This window comes from Delphinapterus leucas, chromosome 7 (genome assembly GCF_059928025.1).
Source record: "Delphinapterus leucas isolate spDelLeu-1000000601 "Yukka" chromosome 7, BTC_Dleu_Yukka2, whole genome shotgun sequence".
NCBI lineage: Eukaryota > Metazoa > Chordata > Mammalia > Artiodactyla > Monodontidae > Delphinapterus > Delphinapterus leucas.
In genome coordinates this window covers 68601294-68615651 of record NC_143135.1, presented here as the reverse complement: position 1 = coordinate 68615651, position 14358 = coordinate 68601294, and the positions used below count along the sequence as shown (strand labels likewise).

Below are 14358 nucleotides of genomic sequence, written 5' to 3'. Positions count from 1 at the left end.
GTGATCTCTGGTGCCTAAATGTCACAGAAAGCTTTCCTCTGGCCATGATAGGCACTCTGTCCTTTTTCCTCCCCAGCATTCCTTATAACACTATTAATGCAAACAGGTACTTGCAACAACTGAGTTCACAATAGCCAGCTCCTAAGAGCAGGGACTGTGTCTTTTTTCACTTTGAATCTGCAGTGCCTAGGACATTGCCGGCACCACAGTTTTTTACTGAATGAAATGAGTTCCCAGAGCACAAGGATTAATTAGCTGGTTTAGTTTCTCCTGCAGAGTCTGCACTGTCCTGTCTCGAACCTCTTTTGAACCCTGCTGTGAATCACTGCAGGAAGGCTCTAGCAGAGCTTTGGTGCATAAATCAATTTGCCTACAAAGGAAATATAGGTAGGGTCTGGACGACTGGCATTCATAAATCCTGCATGTTGGTGGCTTCTGCCAGAAATGCATTTCACCTAGCACACATGCTTGGAGTTACTCTGGAGCTACTTTGGAGCTAATTTACATATTCAACAGTTTGGATATCACTGCATCTACGTGATGAAAACACAAACAGAATTCACTGGGGACCACAAAGTGAGTGGCCAGCACTCTTCTAGGCTGCTTGGAGGTCATCAAAAGGTCTCTCGAGGGAGCTGTGATCTCTGGGGCCTTCCTCTGATGAACTCATTCTCCAAAGTGCAACACAAAACTTTCTACAAGGGAAGAGGGCAGGGGCCCTGCCTGTCCTCAATTACCTAAAGGATGTTTTATAAATGGCTTCTCTTCTGGCCACAGTACCTTTAGGCCAAGTTTTCACTGGCTAGAAAAACTCCAGGTGCAATTTTCTTCGAAGAGGGCAGTGAATTTATGGCGCCACATGTCGGAGAGAGAAAAAGAGGGAGAGAGCAAGGCTTCTTGCTGACCACCGTGGTCATGCAACTCTGTGCAGCTATGGCCTCTGACCAGGGAAGGTCAAGGTTCAGTGACTCTAGTTACGTCGACAAATACAAACCATTCCACCTCTGCCACTCTGAGGGCTGAATCCACCCCTTGACTGTGCTCCAGAATATCTGGTCCCTGTTTTTCACTGAAGCAAATCCAGCTGCCTTTCCCCTCTGTGACAGCTTCTGAACTTGTTTCCCTGCCTCTGGCCCGGCCCCGTCTAACCCATTCACCTCTGCAGCCAGCAGGCTCTTCATGAAATACAGACCTGATTCTGTCACTTCTCCCCCCTCAAATGAGCCAATGGCTCCCACTGCTTTGAGATAATTTCTAGAACTTCACCCTGGCTAATGGCTCTTCTGTGATCACTGGGCCGACTCACAAGTCTCCTTTGTCATCACTGGAAATCTCTTTCAATCCCCTCATTGTAGGTTGCTGTCTTGCCCCTAAGCCTCATACAAACAGCCCCTCCACTGGAATGCTGTCCCTCCCCTACCTGTTAACACACATCTAATTCCTACTTTTTTTTTTTTTTTAACATTGAAATATAGTTGATTTACAATGACTTGTTAGCTTCAGGTGTACAGCAAAGTTATTCAGTTCTACATATATATATGTATATTCTTTTTCAGATTCTTTTCCATTATATGTTATTACAAGATATTGAATATAGCTCCCTGTGCTATACAGTAGGTGCTTATTGTTTATTTTACATATAGTACTGTTATCTGTTAATCCCATACTCCTAATTTATACCCTCCACCTTGCCCCTTTGATAACCATAAGTTTGTTTTCTATGACTGAGAGTCAATTTCTGTTTTGTAAATAAGTTCGTTCATATAATTTGTGTTTGGATTCCACATGTAGGTGATCTCATATGATACTTGGTGCAGCCACCATGGAGAACAGTATGGAGGTTCCTCAAAAAACTAAAAATAGAGTTACCGTATGATCCAGCAATCCCACTCCTGGCCGTATACCCAGAAAAGACAAAAACTCTAATCTGAAAAGACACATGCACCCCAACGTTCATTGCAGCACTATTTACAATGTGCAAGACATGGCGGTCAGTAAATATTTTGTCCAATGAGTAAATGAACGAATGTATGCATGCCAGGATGGTAATCCAGGCCACCTCTGAAAGCTCAGGACTGGCGAGGGAACTCTCCGAACCGCACTCACCGTTACAGGTGCAGCGCACGTTCCTGTAGAAACGCGGGCACACGAAGCTGATGCGAGCTGTGCTGTAGGTCATGAGCGCGTGGGAATCCAGCGACAAGCCTTGCTCGCAATGCTGCTCCTGGCAATCCAGCCCGGAGCAGTTCTTCTCCAGGATGGCTGAGATGCGCATGACGTTCTCCAGATGTCTCCTGGCGTTGGACAGCTTCTGGATCAGGTAGGCCGGCTTGTAGAACTCACCGTTGGGCGTCTCCACCGCGAACAGCATGTCCAGCTCATGGGTGCCCGCCACGGGCTGGATGCTGATGATATGCAGGCTGTCCTGCTTCTGGGTGAGGACCGTGTTCCGCAGGGTGCGCCGGAACCCGTGCATGTGCAGCCCCACAAAGTCCTCGGGGGATACGTTCTCGAAGCGGATGGTGACGGTGTTCTGCAGCATCTCGTGCACCAGCTGCTCCACATGCACGACCACGTCGATGGGCACCTGGTAACGGCCATCACTCACTGACACGTTCAGGATGTACTTCCCGCTGTCCAGGCCTCCTAGGGCGATGATTTTCCCATCGTGACTGTTCACCTTGAACAAGCTTTTCTGCTCCGATTTCAGGGCAAATGTGAGGACATCATACACATCTTGATCTGTGGCATGGATCTTCCCAATGACCCCACCAGGAAAGTCGTCCTCCATGGTGACAATGAAAATTTCCAGGGGGATGGCTGTGGGCTTGTGGATGCTTTCCTCGATGACCCGCACACGGATGTAGGAGTTAGAAACTTGCTGAGGTTTGCCTGAGTCTTTTGCCTAAAACAACCAAGAGGGAGAAAGCCAAGGAAGTAAGAAAAAAAAGATAATAATTAAAAAAAGATCAACAAAACTCTGAAGGTGTCTGTTCCTTTAACCATGTTTGCTTCTTCCTCCATCCCCTGCCACTATTCTGCAAAATGTTGAGGATGTGCATTTAAGTAAGAGGAGTGATTTATCACCTGGGGTCCCCATATGTACACTCTGTTATGGACAATAAAATGTGTCAACACAATAAAGCCATGGGGGTGAATTGGGAGGGAGAACAGAGGGTGCTATAGGATCCAGCATGCCCACAACAGGCTGGCCTTATTTTAATTTTGGACAGAAGCCACAGGGGAACCCCATAAAGTGGCATTCCCACTTGTAGGAGAAATCTTTGTTCTCTTTGGCTTCTTTGCTTTTGATTGGACCAGACAGCACTTTTCTGCACATTTAAGAAACAATGTTATTTAAAGTGAGAAGTACACAATATCAGGGTTTAGAATAAAAGATGGTACACTGAAGGGCAAAATAGGTAGCCTGAAAAAACCCATTTTGACTTCCTTCTTTACATAAGAATTGACAGAACCACTACCCTGAAACAGATCATTACTGAGAACCTGCCATGTGCAATGTGAAGGTAGTCAGTGCTGTAGGACTTCTGAGAAGGGCAGGTTCTCAGGGGCTGGGTCCCCAGGGCGGGTATCTCAAGATGTGGGGCTGCAAAGGACCTTGCAGGCCAGGTACCATCTGAGGAGATGTGTCCTTGTATGTAGAAGGCAGTAGAAAAGCACAGGCTTGGTCATCACAGAGACCTGAGTTTGAATCTTGGCTCTGCCTCTATGTGTCTGGCCTGGAGTAAGTCACTTAACTTCTTCGAGCTTCAATTTCTGTATCTTTAATTTGAATAAAATAGTCATATCTACCTCACAGGATTCTTGTACTGTGGGGATTAACAGACACAGTGATTGCAACGTACTTAGCACAGGCTTGACTCATAGAAGTACTTAGTATGTGAGAGTTAATGTAATGTTGTCATTGTTATTATTACCATCACCATATGCTTTTAAAAATGAATTATATGAACCGGAGATGCTGAAATGGAAAATTCATGTAAGAAGAGATAAATTTAGCAAATTAGGTTGAACTTGAAGTGAAACTGTGTATGGCCTCAAAAGACAGTGATGGGGCTTCCCTGGTGGCGCAGTGGTTGAGAGTCCGCCTGCCGATGCAGGGGACGCGGGTTTGTGCCCCGGTCCGGGAGGATCCCACATGCCGCGGAGCGGCTGGGCCCGTGAGCCATGGCCGCTGAGCCTGCACGTCCGGAGCCTGTGCTCCGCAACGGGAGAGGCCACACAGTGAGAGACCCGTGTACCGAAAAAAAAAAAAAGACAGTGATGAGTTTGGACACTATAGGCCAGAGGTTGCCCACTCAGATGTTGAAAACCAGAAAGGTGACAGAAAGGCATGAAGCCACTGGGTGTAAGGTGGCAGAATCATGGGCTTGTGGCCTGAGAAGGACTGCACAGTCATGTCTGCCTAAAGTCTGAAAGAGTCAGAATTCACAAGTTTTCAGGCACTAGGGAGCTCAGATGGATTTAGTTTAGGGGTTGGCACACTTTTTCTGTAAAGGGCTAGATAAGAAATAGTTTAGGCTTTGGGGTTACATGATCTCTATCAACTACTCAACTATCATTCCAGCAGAGAAGAAGCCCAGAGCATACGTAAATGAATCGGTGAGGCTGTGTTCTCATAAAACTTTACTTATAAAAACAGGCTGAGGAAAGGATGTGGTTCAGGGGCTATTATAGTCTGTTGACCTCTGGTTTAGTGGAATGACATAATCAAAGTGGACTGATATAATCAAAGTGGAATGATTAGCCTGGAGGGGTGTAGGGATAGATCACAAAAGAATGAGGCTGAAGCCAGAGGAACACCCGGGAGGCTTCTGCAATAGTATGAGTATCGGGCGATATAGAATAAAGTGGGGTGATGGCAAAGGGAACATACCCGATGCACACGGGGACCTTATGAAGGCAGAAACGTGCGACTTGGTGGTAGTTTAATATAAGGGACTAGTAGGAGGAAGCTCTCCATGGTGTTTACGAAGTCTGAGTTGTGAAATATGCTCTCTAACAACCAGAGAAGTTATGCAAAGAACTGTACTAGCTTCTGTGAGAAGGCACTAAAACTCTCTCCTTGCCCTTGAGGACCTATACTGTGATATAAAATCATTCACATAATATTGTTGGACGCATGGGTGGCAACTGAAGAGTTTATCAATGTGCTTGGACCCAAAAGTCATTAATTTGGAAGGTTTCGTGGAGTAGAGTAAGCCATAATTTATCCAAAGAAATAAGGTACACAATGAAATGCTACATAAAGAATGGCTATTGTTATTATTGCCACGATTAATAATGAGTTTAGGTTGCCCTCTGTGCCAACTGTGGGTAAAAAAAGTCACTCAGTTTCACTGATGGGACCCACATCTTGGTACTGGCAAAATTTGCACCCAGTGAATTTTTGGTGCTCTCTCTTTCCTGCTCCTATCCACACCCTTCCCATAACTGCCACTTTTGCCTCTTTGTCTCACTTCATTTTACACCATGACCTTGAAGAAGCTGAAATGTTGGGAGGCCATTGCCATCTGAATCCCTGTTCCCCTCCCATCTCACTGCGGAAACTTACCAAGTTGAGGTCTCTTCAAAAGCAGAGGCCATGAAATAGCTCAATCACATTAGGACAAGGATTGGTTCCTTCCCCACTTGGCTTGACCTGGGAAATACTTCTCAGTACCAAGCAGCAAGCCTTGACAAATGAGTTGTCTTTGGGGCTCAACTAGAACCCCAGGAATTTTCAGAATGCAGATTTAAGCCCAGTGACCGTCAGCCCGGCACACCCTACAGGAACGTCCCACTTCAACAATGATGCTTCCTTTCCTTCCTGTTCAACTTCACATACAGAGGCCACTTTTATTGGTGTGAAATTGAATTTGAGATTAAAATGAGTAATGAATTATGTTGACTTGCTTGACAAAGAAAACCCAACCAACGGGCCCAGCAACCAGCACGAGAGAAAGCTGGCCTGATGCGGCCAGAGGATGAGGCTGTACCTGGACACACAGCACATACTCTGGAGACTCCATGTGCTGGAAGACCACGGCTGAGCGCAGGATCCCATCCGAGTCCAACACGAACGCCTCCTCTTCGTTTCCCGACAAAATAGAGAAGGAGAAGGGAGGCCCATTGTGAAAGGAGTCTCTGTCTGTCACCACGAGCTGCAAAATGCTGGTGCCTACTGGCTTATTTTCCTGCATAAGAGAGTATATTAAAAGGGAAGATAAAATTACACCTCTCTTCACATCTAAAAAGAAAACCCATCATTACCAGCTGAGAGTGCTGTGCTAGAAACAGGGCTTTTTGCGGAAGGGATTCCCTGTGATGTTATCTTGTCTTCTGAAAATGTGCTGGCCTCTGTGAGCGTCATGTTTCCCATCCTTCCCTGCCACTCCACAGCTGCCCTGTGAGACAGTGAGCTGCAGGTGAAAACATGAGGACTTGGCTTTGAATGGGTTTGCAGGTTCCAAGGATGCTGCTGGTTATACCTTGTCCTCGAAAGGCTGGAATTGCCCTGAGTTCACCCGAACGGCTCCAGAGATACACGGTGCTCATCAGCCTTCATGACGATGTCAGAAATCCTCTCGGGACAAGAAAACATCAACCTTTCAGGATGGGAAAGCACTTCGTCACACTTACCACAGCACGGTTACGCGGAGGCCCAACATGGTGACACGAAGTCACAATACCGGACTCTTTAGGGGGACATCCTGGCGACTTCCCAGGAAAAATACAAAGGTGGGCGTCAGGTGAAAAACAGGGCTTTTCACCCCAGCCATCAGAACACAGTTTTGCTATTTCTTAAGGGAAGGGAAAGGGGATGGGATGGATATTCCTCAGTTAGCGAATGAAGAGAAAAGGAATTTGTAAGTTTTGGAAGTCCGGATGTCATTATGCCAACATGATTTTGCAGAAACTCTGCCTTCTACCCCAGATGGAAACACAAAGGCTCCTAGTTACTCCTTCTTGGGCCCAAGGTTGTCCTTACTTTGAAAACACCAAATTGAACTCCTCGGTGGCTCAGGCACTGGTTTCCTTGCTCTGCTCTGTTTAGACTTCAGCATTCCCACGGCTCGGGCCTGAAATCATTTTCATTAGTTCAGGCCTTCTGATGACATTGACTTTGGATTAACTGAGTTTGGGTCACAGAGATGGAGACAATGATACCCTGCATGACAGCAGTCACGGGCGGGGCGGGCGCACTCATGTTTTAGGCGCTGAATTAGTCTTATGAGAACCATGTGTTGGAAAAAGAAAATTATTCTGGGGTGAACAACGGGAGGAGCATTTTTTTTGCAGGAGAAAAGAACCTCAGAGACTTCTCATGTTGCTTCTCCTCTCAAGTGACCTTTTGGTTATCGGGAACTAGACACCGTCTCCCTCTGGAATAAGTTGTGGAAACGTCCCAGCCCAGCATAGATTTATTGGTGCAAGCTGACAGTATCCTCAGCACCACACAAAACAGAAGATTTATTGATTTGTTTGCTCTCTCTATAAAAGCCATTTCCTCCATACAAGAGAGAGGGTAAGAGGATGTGTGCCTGAGGGGTCGCATCCGAGGAAGGAGGGTGAAATAGAACACAGACGGGCCCGGTGCTGCAGACAAGAAGCCACGGTCACCGCTCGTGGGCTCAGAGTCTCTGTTCTCTCCCTGCTGACTTCCTGGAGTGCATGTGAGAGCAGTCTGTCAGGCTGATCGACGCGTGTCATAAAACTGGCCTTGAGTAGGCAGAGCCCATTTGGCGCTGGGCTAGTGAGCGGAGGTGGGGGAGGGGGGGCAGAGAGCAGCATCGTGGGGACAGGTGGGGAGCAGAGCCGTGAGGGAAGCGGCAGTAGGGGAAGGGGCAGAGCCTGGCGGGGAGCTCTGTGGAAGCTGGAGAGGGGTAGGAATGCACAGCTGCTGGAATGAGCATCAGAGAGGAGAGGAAACCAAAATACCGCTGGGGAAGGAATCGGGTTTTTCTGAGAAAGGGGTAGGAAGGGAGCAGAGAGCTGCTCAGCCTGATTCTGGGGGGGCTCAGTGGTGTGGGGAGCTGGGGTCCTATAGATGGCCAGACTCAAAGTCTTGAATGTTGTTCCAAAGGCGCCCCTCAAGATGGGCGGGTGATTCTGAGGCTGATTTCCTAAAGTATCTGTGGTCCCCACAAGACACATATATCCATCCCTGTCTCCTGTAAGTCCTCCATGCTGACAGTATTCCTGGACTGGATTTCCTGATCCTCTTGAAGTCGGACTTTCAGCTTCTAGAAATACTGGGAAATGGAAGTAGCTTGGCGCTTAGTACCGTGCTCACGAGATATCTTTTGAATTAAAAAAAAACAAAAATAGCTGGGAAGAAAAGTTGTTCTCTCTGAGAGCAGAACACCAGCAGTAAGTCACTCTCTCCTGCAGTCTAATTTTAGAGAGCAAGTGGGTTTAAACTGGTAAACAAACTGCTTATGGAAGACTGATTTTTTTTTTTTTTTTTTTTTTTGCAGTACGCGGGCCTCTCACTGCTGTGGCCTCTCCCGTTGCAGAGCACAGGCTCCGGACGCGCAGGCTCAGAGGCCATGGCTCACGGGCCCAGCCGCTCCGCAGCATGTGGGATCCTCCCGGACCGGGGCACGAACCTGTGTCCCCTGAATCGGCAGGCGGACTCTCAACCACTGCGCCACCAGGGAAGCCCTGGAAGACTGATTTTAATGAGGAGCAGCTCTAGCCTGATGGCCAATCTCCCTTTGACAAACAAGATGGTTCGTATCAACCTCCTTCCCCTGCTAGAATAGCACAAAGTGGCTTAAAGGCAGTCTGTCACTGTGGGAAGAGAATAGTCTTTTCAGAAGACAGACCCGAGTTCAAATGCTGACTTTATCACCTAACAGCTTCATGATCCTGGTTGAGCTACTTAACCTCTCAGATCCTTACCTCCTTCACTGTAAAGTGAGGGCGGTCGTGAGGACAGACCTTGTACGGAAAGCACCTGACACTTGAAAGAGCCCCATTGGCCATAGCGCTGATCGACGTTTTATGAATCAGTTGCAGTAGAAGAATCAGGCTCTTTTCGTACTAGCCCTATGATGGGATGAGTTGATATTAGGTAAAAACAAGAGTAAACCATGATGAGTAACTAACAGCGGAGGAAGGAGGATGAGTGCATAAGGACAAGAGCCTGGGAGGCCAGATTTGCTCACCTGAATCACAGCGGTATAGTTAGCAGGTGTAAATACTGGGCTGTTGTCGTTTACATCAGAAATATCAATGTTGACAGTGGCAGTTGAAGACATCGCAGGAATGCCGCTGTCTACTGCCTGGATGAGCAGGGAGTATCCAGACACCTGCCAAAGCACAAAGGGCCGACAGTAAAGAATCACAGCGCTTGCTTCCTTCTGGGCTCACTCAGGCGCTGCAGGCTCACAGTGCTTTGCGGAAGACGAGCCATCTTCACGTTGAGTCTTTAGACCGGGGTTTTTCAACCTCGGCACCAACTGGCGTTTGGGGCCAGATAATTCTTAGTTGTCGGGGGCGGACCTGTGCGTTGCAGGATGTTTAGCAGCATCCCTGGTCTCTACTCACTAGAAGTCAATATTGCCTCTGCCTGCTTGTCACAACCAAAAATGTCTCCAAATATTGCCAGATGTCCCCTGGGGGTAAAATCAGCCCGGGTTAGAACCACAGCTCTTGGCCGTTGTTCAAACTATAACAGTTGTCACAACTGATCTGTCCTAAGTATTACTTTTGATACTTTGGGAGTATATTACGGGCTTCTATTACCCAGTGAAGTCTTTCCACGTTTAAGCGTCACGCCTATGGCATCTTTTTCCATATTTAAATTTCACTTTGAAGACATATTTTTGGTCAAAAAAGGCAGTGTTTAGAAACTTAGTTTAACCTCGGGCAGAGGAATCTGCTGGATCATTCTTTCTGACCTAGATACCTTCAGGTTATCCTTTTGTATCTGCTCACTTAGGGTCAATGCTGTTCATGAAACCAGGACCACAGGATCCCGACGCTGAATATACTTTTCTGCTTTCTTGCTTTGGAAGGACCAAAATTCAAACCATCTAGAAAGTCAGGTTTTTGCTTTTTCTTTAAAGCCTCCAAAAATAAGAAAATACCAGCATCTACTGGCAACAAATTCTTTCTAAGGTCTAATGAAAATACCTCCTGCTGCATTTTAGTCCATCCCTATTTACTCCCATTATTCAATGTGTGTTTTTTTGTTGTCGTTGTTTGATTGTTTGTTTCTTTTTTTTTTTGGCTGCACCTCAAGGCTGATGGGATCTTAGTTCACCAATCAGGGATCGAACCCAGGCTACGGCAGTGAAAACGCAGAGTCCTAACTACTGAATCACCAGGGAATTCCCACTCCCGTTATTTAGAATGGAGAACCTTCCTACTTATACTCATGGAGTCTGTGCCTGATTTCAGTGAAGGGGTGGGTGTGGATGGGAAGGGAGTAGGTCTAAACTAGCTTACCCGTTCCCGGTCCAATTTCTTTTTAACCTTCACAAGTCCCAAGACAGGATCCACAGCAAATTCACCGTCTCGATCTCCATTCACAATGGAAAATCGAATCTGTCCATTGGGCTGGCTGTCTGCATCTTCTGCTATTAGCTTCACGGGACACAAGCAAAACAAAGCAAAGACATGACATGACAGACAGAGAAAAGGTTTATTCTTAGGGTCCCAGGTCTGTACAAATGGGCACAACTCTGAGAGTTTTCTTAGGCGTTCTACTCACCAATGCCAGTGATCATGCACCAGGGGAAGAGATTTGGGGTTGGCCATGGGAAGAGATTTGGGGTTGGCCGAAGGAGGAAAGCACCATTACTAGAGCTGCCGTTTTATTTATGTTCATTTTTATCTGCCTACAGCCTGATGCTTGTTAGGCCTGATTTTCCTCCGGCCTTGAGCCAGTAAGGATAGACCCAACACTAACTGATAGGGATACTTCGGTGATTCTTTCCCAATTCGGCAAAACAATGGTCTCTGCCACTGAGTCAGGTATTTTCTAAACGTATGCATTCCCATGTTAAGGGAGTCCAAGAAAATTCCCTTTCCCACGTGGCAAACACACAGCCCCACTGTCTGCTGCTCCACATTGGTGATGTTGGGATTTATATGTATGGAAATAGTCTTGTAATCGTTTCAGGCCCCAGGAGAAATGGCCTGGGAAGTCTACCTTGGATGTGTAAAGAATGAACACCTGGTGCTGCAGGAGCCAGATATGAGGCTGGGTGGAAGGGACCTCTCCCACCTACGGGTAATGAGGGTGCTGAGGACGGGACTGACTCACTGTTCCCAAATGTAATTTCTATGTCTAAGAGAACCTGTGTCCTCCTAATACACAGTTTGCTCTTACTGGTATAGAAAAAATTCCTTCCAGAAAGAGCTCCTTTAAGAGTAACCAGTCAGTCTTAAGCTTGATCCCATTTGTAGCTGCCCTTCTGTATATGTGTGTGTGTGTGTGTGTGTGTGTGTGTGTGTATGTGTGTATTTGGGGGGGTGGGGAGGATTTTTTATTCTGTCCTTAGCCATCTACTAACTTGTCATCCGAGGTCACAAACTAGTAGGAGCTATCATTAGAAATTCATTCCATGGTCTGTTTTGTTTCTCAAAAAAATACACTCCTGGGAGGAAAGTGATGAGTGATCACTTATACCTTGATATAAATGAACTTTATCAGACCCTTTCTAACAGAATGTGGAGAAGGAGTAGTTGAAAGGCTGGTGTCTGACTAAAGTTCTTGGGGACCAAAGGATGCTGAAAAGAGAAAGTGCGAAGAGAATCCAAGATAGACTCTGCTCACTTTTTCACTCTCTTGAGGATTATTAGTCCCAGGTGTCTGGACCACGCCCCTGGCACCTACCAAAATGACAGAGTCCCCGACCAAGGCGTCTTCACTTATGACAGCACTGTAGACATCTTGGCTGAACTCGGGAGGGTTGTCATTCACATCTGTGAGGTTGATGTTGACAGTGGCCATGGCACTGAGGGTGGGGGTGCCCCCGTCTTTCGCTTCCACCACCAGGTAAAACTTTCTGCATAGTTCAAAGTCCAGGACCTCAGACACAGAGATACTCCCTTTGAAGGAAAATGGGGAGCTTTAGATTTGATTAGGAAAAACTCTGGTCAGCAGTCCCACAATCATGGTAATATTTGTAACATCATTTCCAGCCAAGAGTTTGAGATATTCAGGAATTTGTTTACTTAATACCCAGCTGAAAGCAACCCGGAGTCTGATTAATGCTGTCAGTTAAAACATTGCTATCCATCAGACACGATGCTGAAGAATCAGGTCTTTGCATGTTTCCGCAATAGCTTCTGAACTTCCCTCAGGCAGCCTGAAAATCTCTGGCATTATTCACTGTCAGGCAATCTGGGAGGAGGGACTGGAGCGAGCATCCCCTGTGAGCATCTCCCCAGGATTCCTCAGGTGGGCCCAGGCAGGCTGAGAATGTGCCAAGATGCGTGCACGTGATTGTATGACCCCGTCCCTCATCAGTACGTATGTACTTGCAGACTTAACCTAACTCTTAGACTGAATTAACCACTAAGGTGCCTCCCCTACTCATAAGCCGCTTTTCTGAAACTTTTATGGCACAAAGAGGACAAAGACCTCAGAAAGTTCAGGATATAGTGATGTGACGGAAAAGGAAACACTTGGGAATCTGTTGCCAAATAGCAAGTGTGAGTTTGGTGTCTACAACTACAGAGCAGAGCTAATACCCATGGCACAGAGCTACTTAAATTAAGCAAGGAGAACAGGTGAAAGCAGCTAGGTGGGGGCACCTCCGCGAGGGGCTCCTTGAGTGTTCTTTCCCTCCCATCCTAGCCCTTTCTGGTGGGCGACCCAGTCCTGCCTCCTGCACTTGGTAGCTGGTCATTGTACCGTCTGCAGAGCAGTTCTCGAGGGCATTTACCTCTCTCTCCCACCTGGAAAACAGTCACTAGGACCAAGGTGAGTACATCACATCTGTTCTCTTTCCAGACAGGCAGCTTCTCAGGGAGCTAAGCCTGCCCTTCTACTTAAGGTGAGAAATAGAAGTCGTACCTAAAGCAAGAGCCTCTTTCTCTCCATAATTATGTTTTCTTAGCAATTACCACCCCTAGCGCTTTATTTTGCATCCCAGCCTCGTTATCCAGAGCCAGATTTAAACAGTACTCAACCATTTCCCCATGGTATTCATATACAATGGCCATAACTAGACATGCTAAGGCTAACACATATTTAAATGAGGAAAATCCCCATACATTTTAATTTGAAGTAATGCACTTAATAAACAGGGTTACTACGGGGAGAAGCTGCTGCTGCAATCCTTCCATTAACGTTTCCACCCTCCTATACTAAGGCAGGGACTACGTGTCCTGCAATTTTTGCACCCCCATGGCATAGCAGTGCTATATAGAGGTTAGAGCATGTATTCCAGAGTCAGGGAGATCTGACTTCAAATCCTGGATCCCTGCACCACCCACAACTTATTCACATTGGAAAAATTAACCTCTCTGAAGCCGATTTGCTCATACAGAAAATGGGAGAAGTAACTAACGACTTAATAGGAATCTGGTGTATCTGCCATGTTACATGAACGTTGCTAATTGCGATAGTTTCTTGCTCATATGTCTTGGATTATCCAACAGAAAACAGACCTCCTTTGCCCTCTTGCTCAACAAGTACATATTCCTTGAGTGATGACGGAATTATGTCCAGTGGCCAGAAGGTATGAGGGACTCACCTTTCTCATCTGTGAAATGGGCTGCCTTGCTTATTCACAGGGGGATAGGTAAACAAATAAGAATATCCACAAAAGAGCTTTGAAAATATTAACATAAACACTCTTTGAAAACGCAAGTGTGAGTATGTTTACTTTTCAGAGAATAGCCAAACTTTTTTCTGAATTATCCTCTTCACTTACTCAAAACAGCCCTAATAGTTATTAACTGCCCGAGGAAGAGAAAGCCCTAGGGTTCTCTATGTTCTCTTGGTTTCTTTCTAGACATCTCTTCCCCAGGAGATGCCACGCCCTCCCGCAGAGTTTGAAAAGGGTGTGGTGAGAAATGGCAGTGTTCTGACTATGGGAGCAGTGAGTAGGAATCAAATACAATGCCCATTCTAGCCGGCCGGGTGCTGGGTTTAGAAGGCCTGAAGGTCACCGTGCAGATCACTCATTAACATCTGCCTTTGTAGGTGACCAGAGAGTGGCAACCTGAGCGTGGACAGTGGCAACTGGAGGCTAATCCCCAGGAGCTGTTCCAGCACAGAAATATAGGACCCAAGTAACAAAAACAAGCAAACAGAAAAGAGAGAGAAACAAACAGACCCTGAGGCTCCATCTGCAAATACTATCTCTCCATCTTGAACCACATGACTGTTCC

General features: G+C 46.6%; 1 protein-coding gene across 1 annotated transcript in view; it reads right to left on the bottom strand.

The window, feature by feature from the left end:
- FAT3 (FAT atypical cadherin 3) overlaps nt 1-14358 on the bottom strand; it is a 152641-nt gene that overhangs the window by 43154 nt on the left and 95129 nt on the right. Inside the window, exons 13-17 of the mRNA XM_089915870.1 lie at nt 11852-12066; nt 10459-10596; nt 9174-9317; nt 6000-6197; nt 2107-2905 (exon numbers count right to left, since the gene is read on the bottom strand). Of these exons, the coding sequence (XP_089771996.1) occupies nt 2107-2905; nt 6000-6197; nt 9174-9317; nt 10459-10596; nt 11852-12066 (1494 nt within the window). The remainder of the gene's footprint in view (nt 1-2106; nt 2906-5999; nt 6198-9173; nt 9318-10458; nt 10597-11851; nt 12067-14358) is intronic.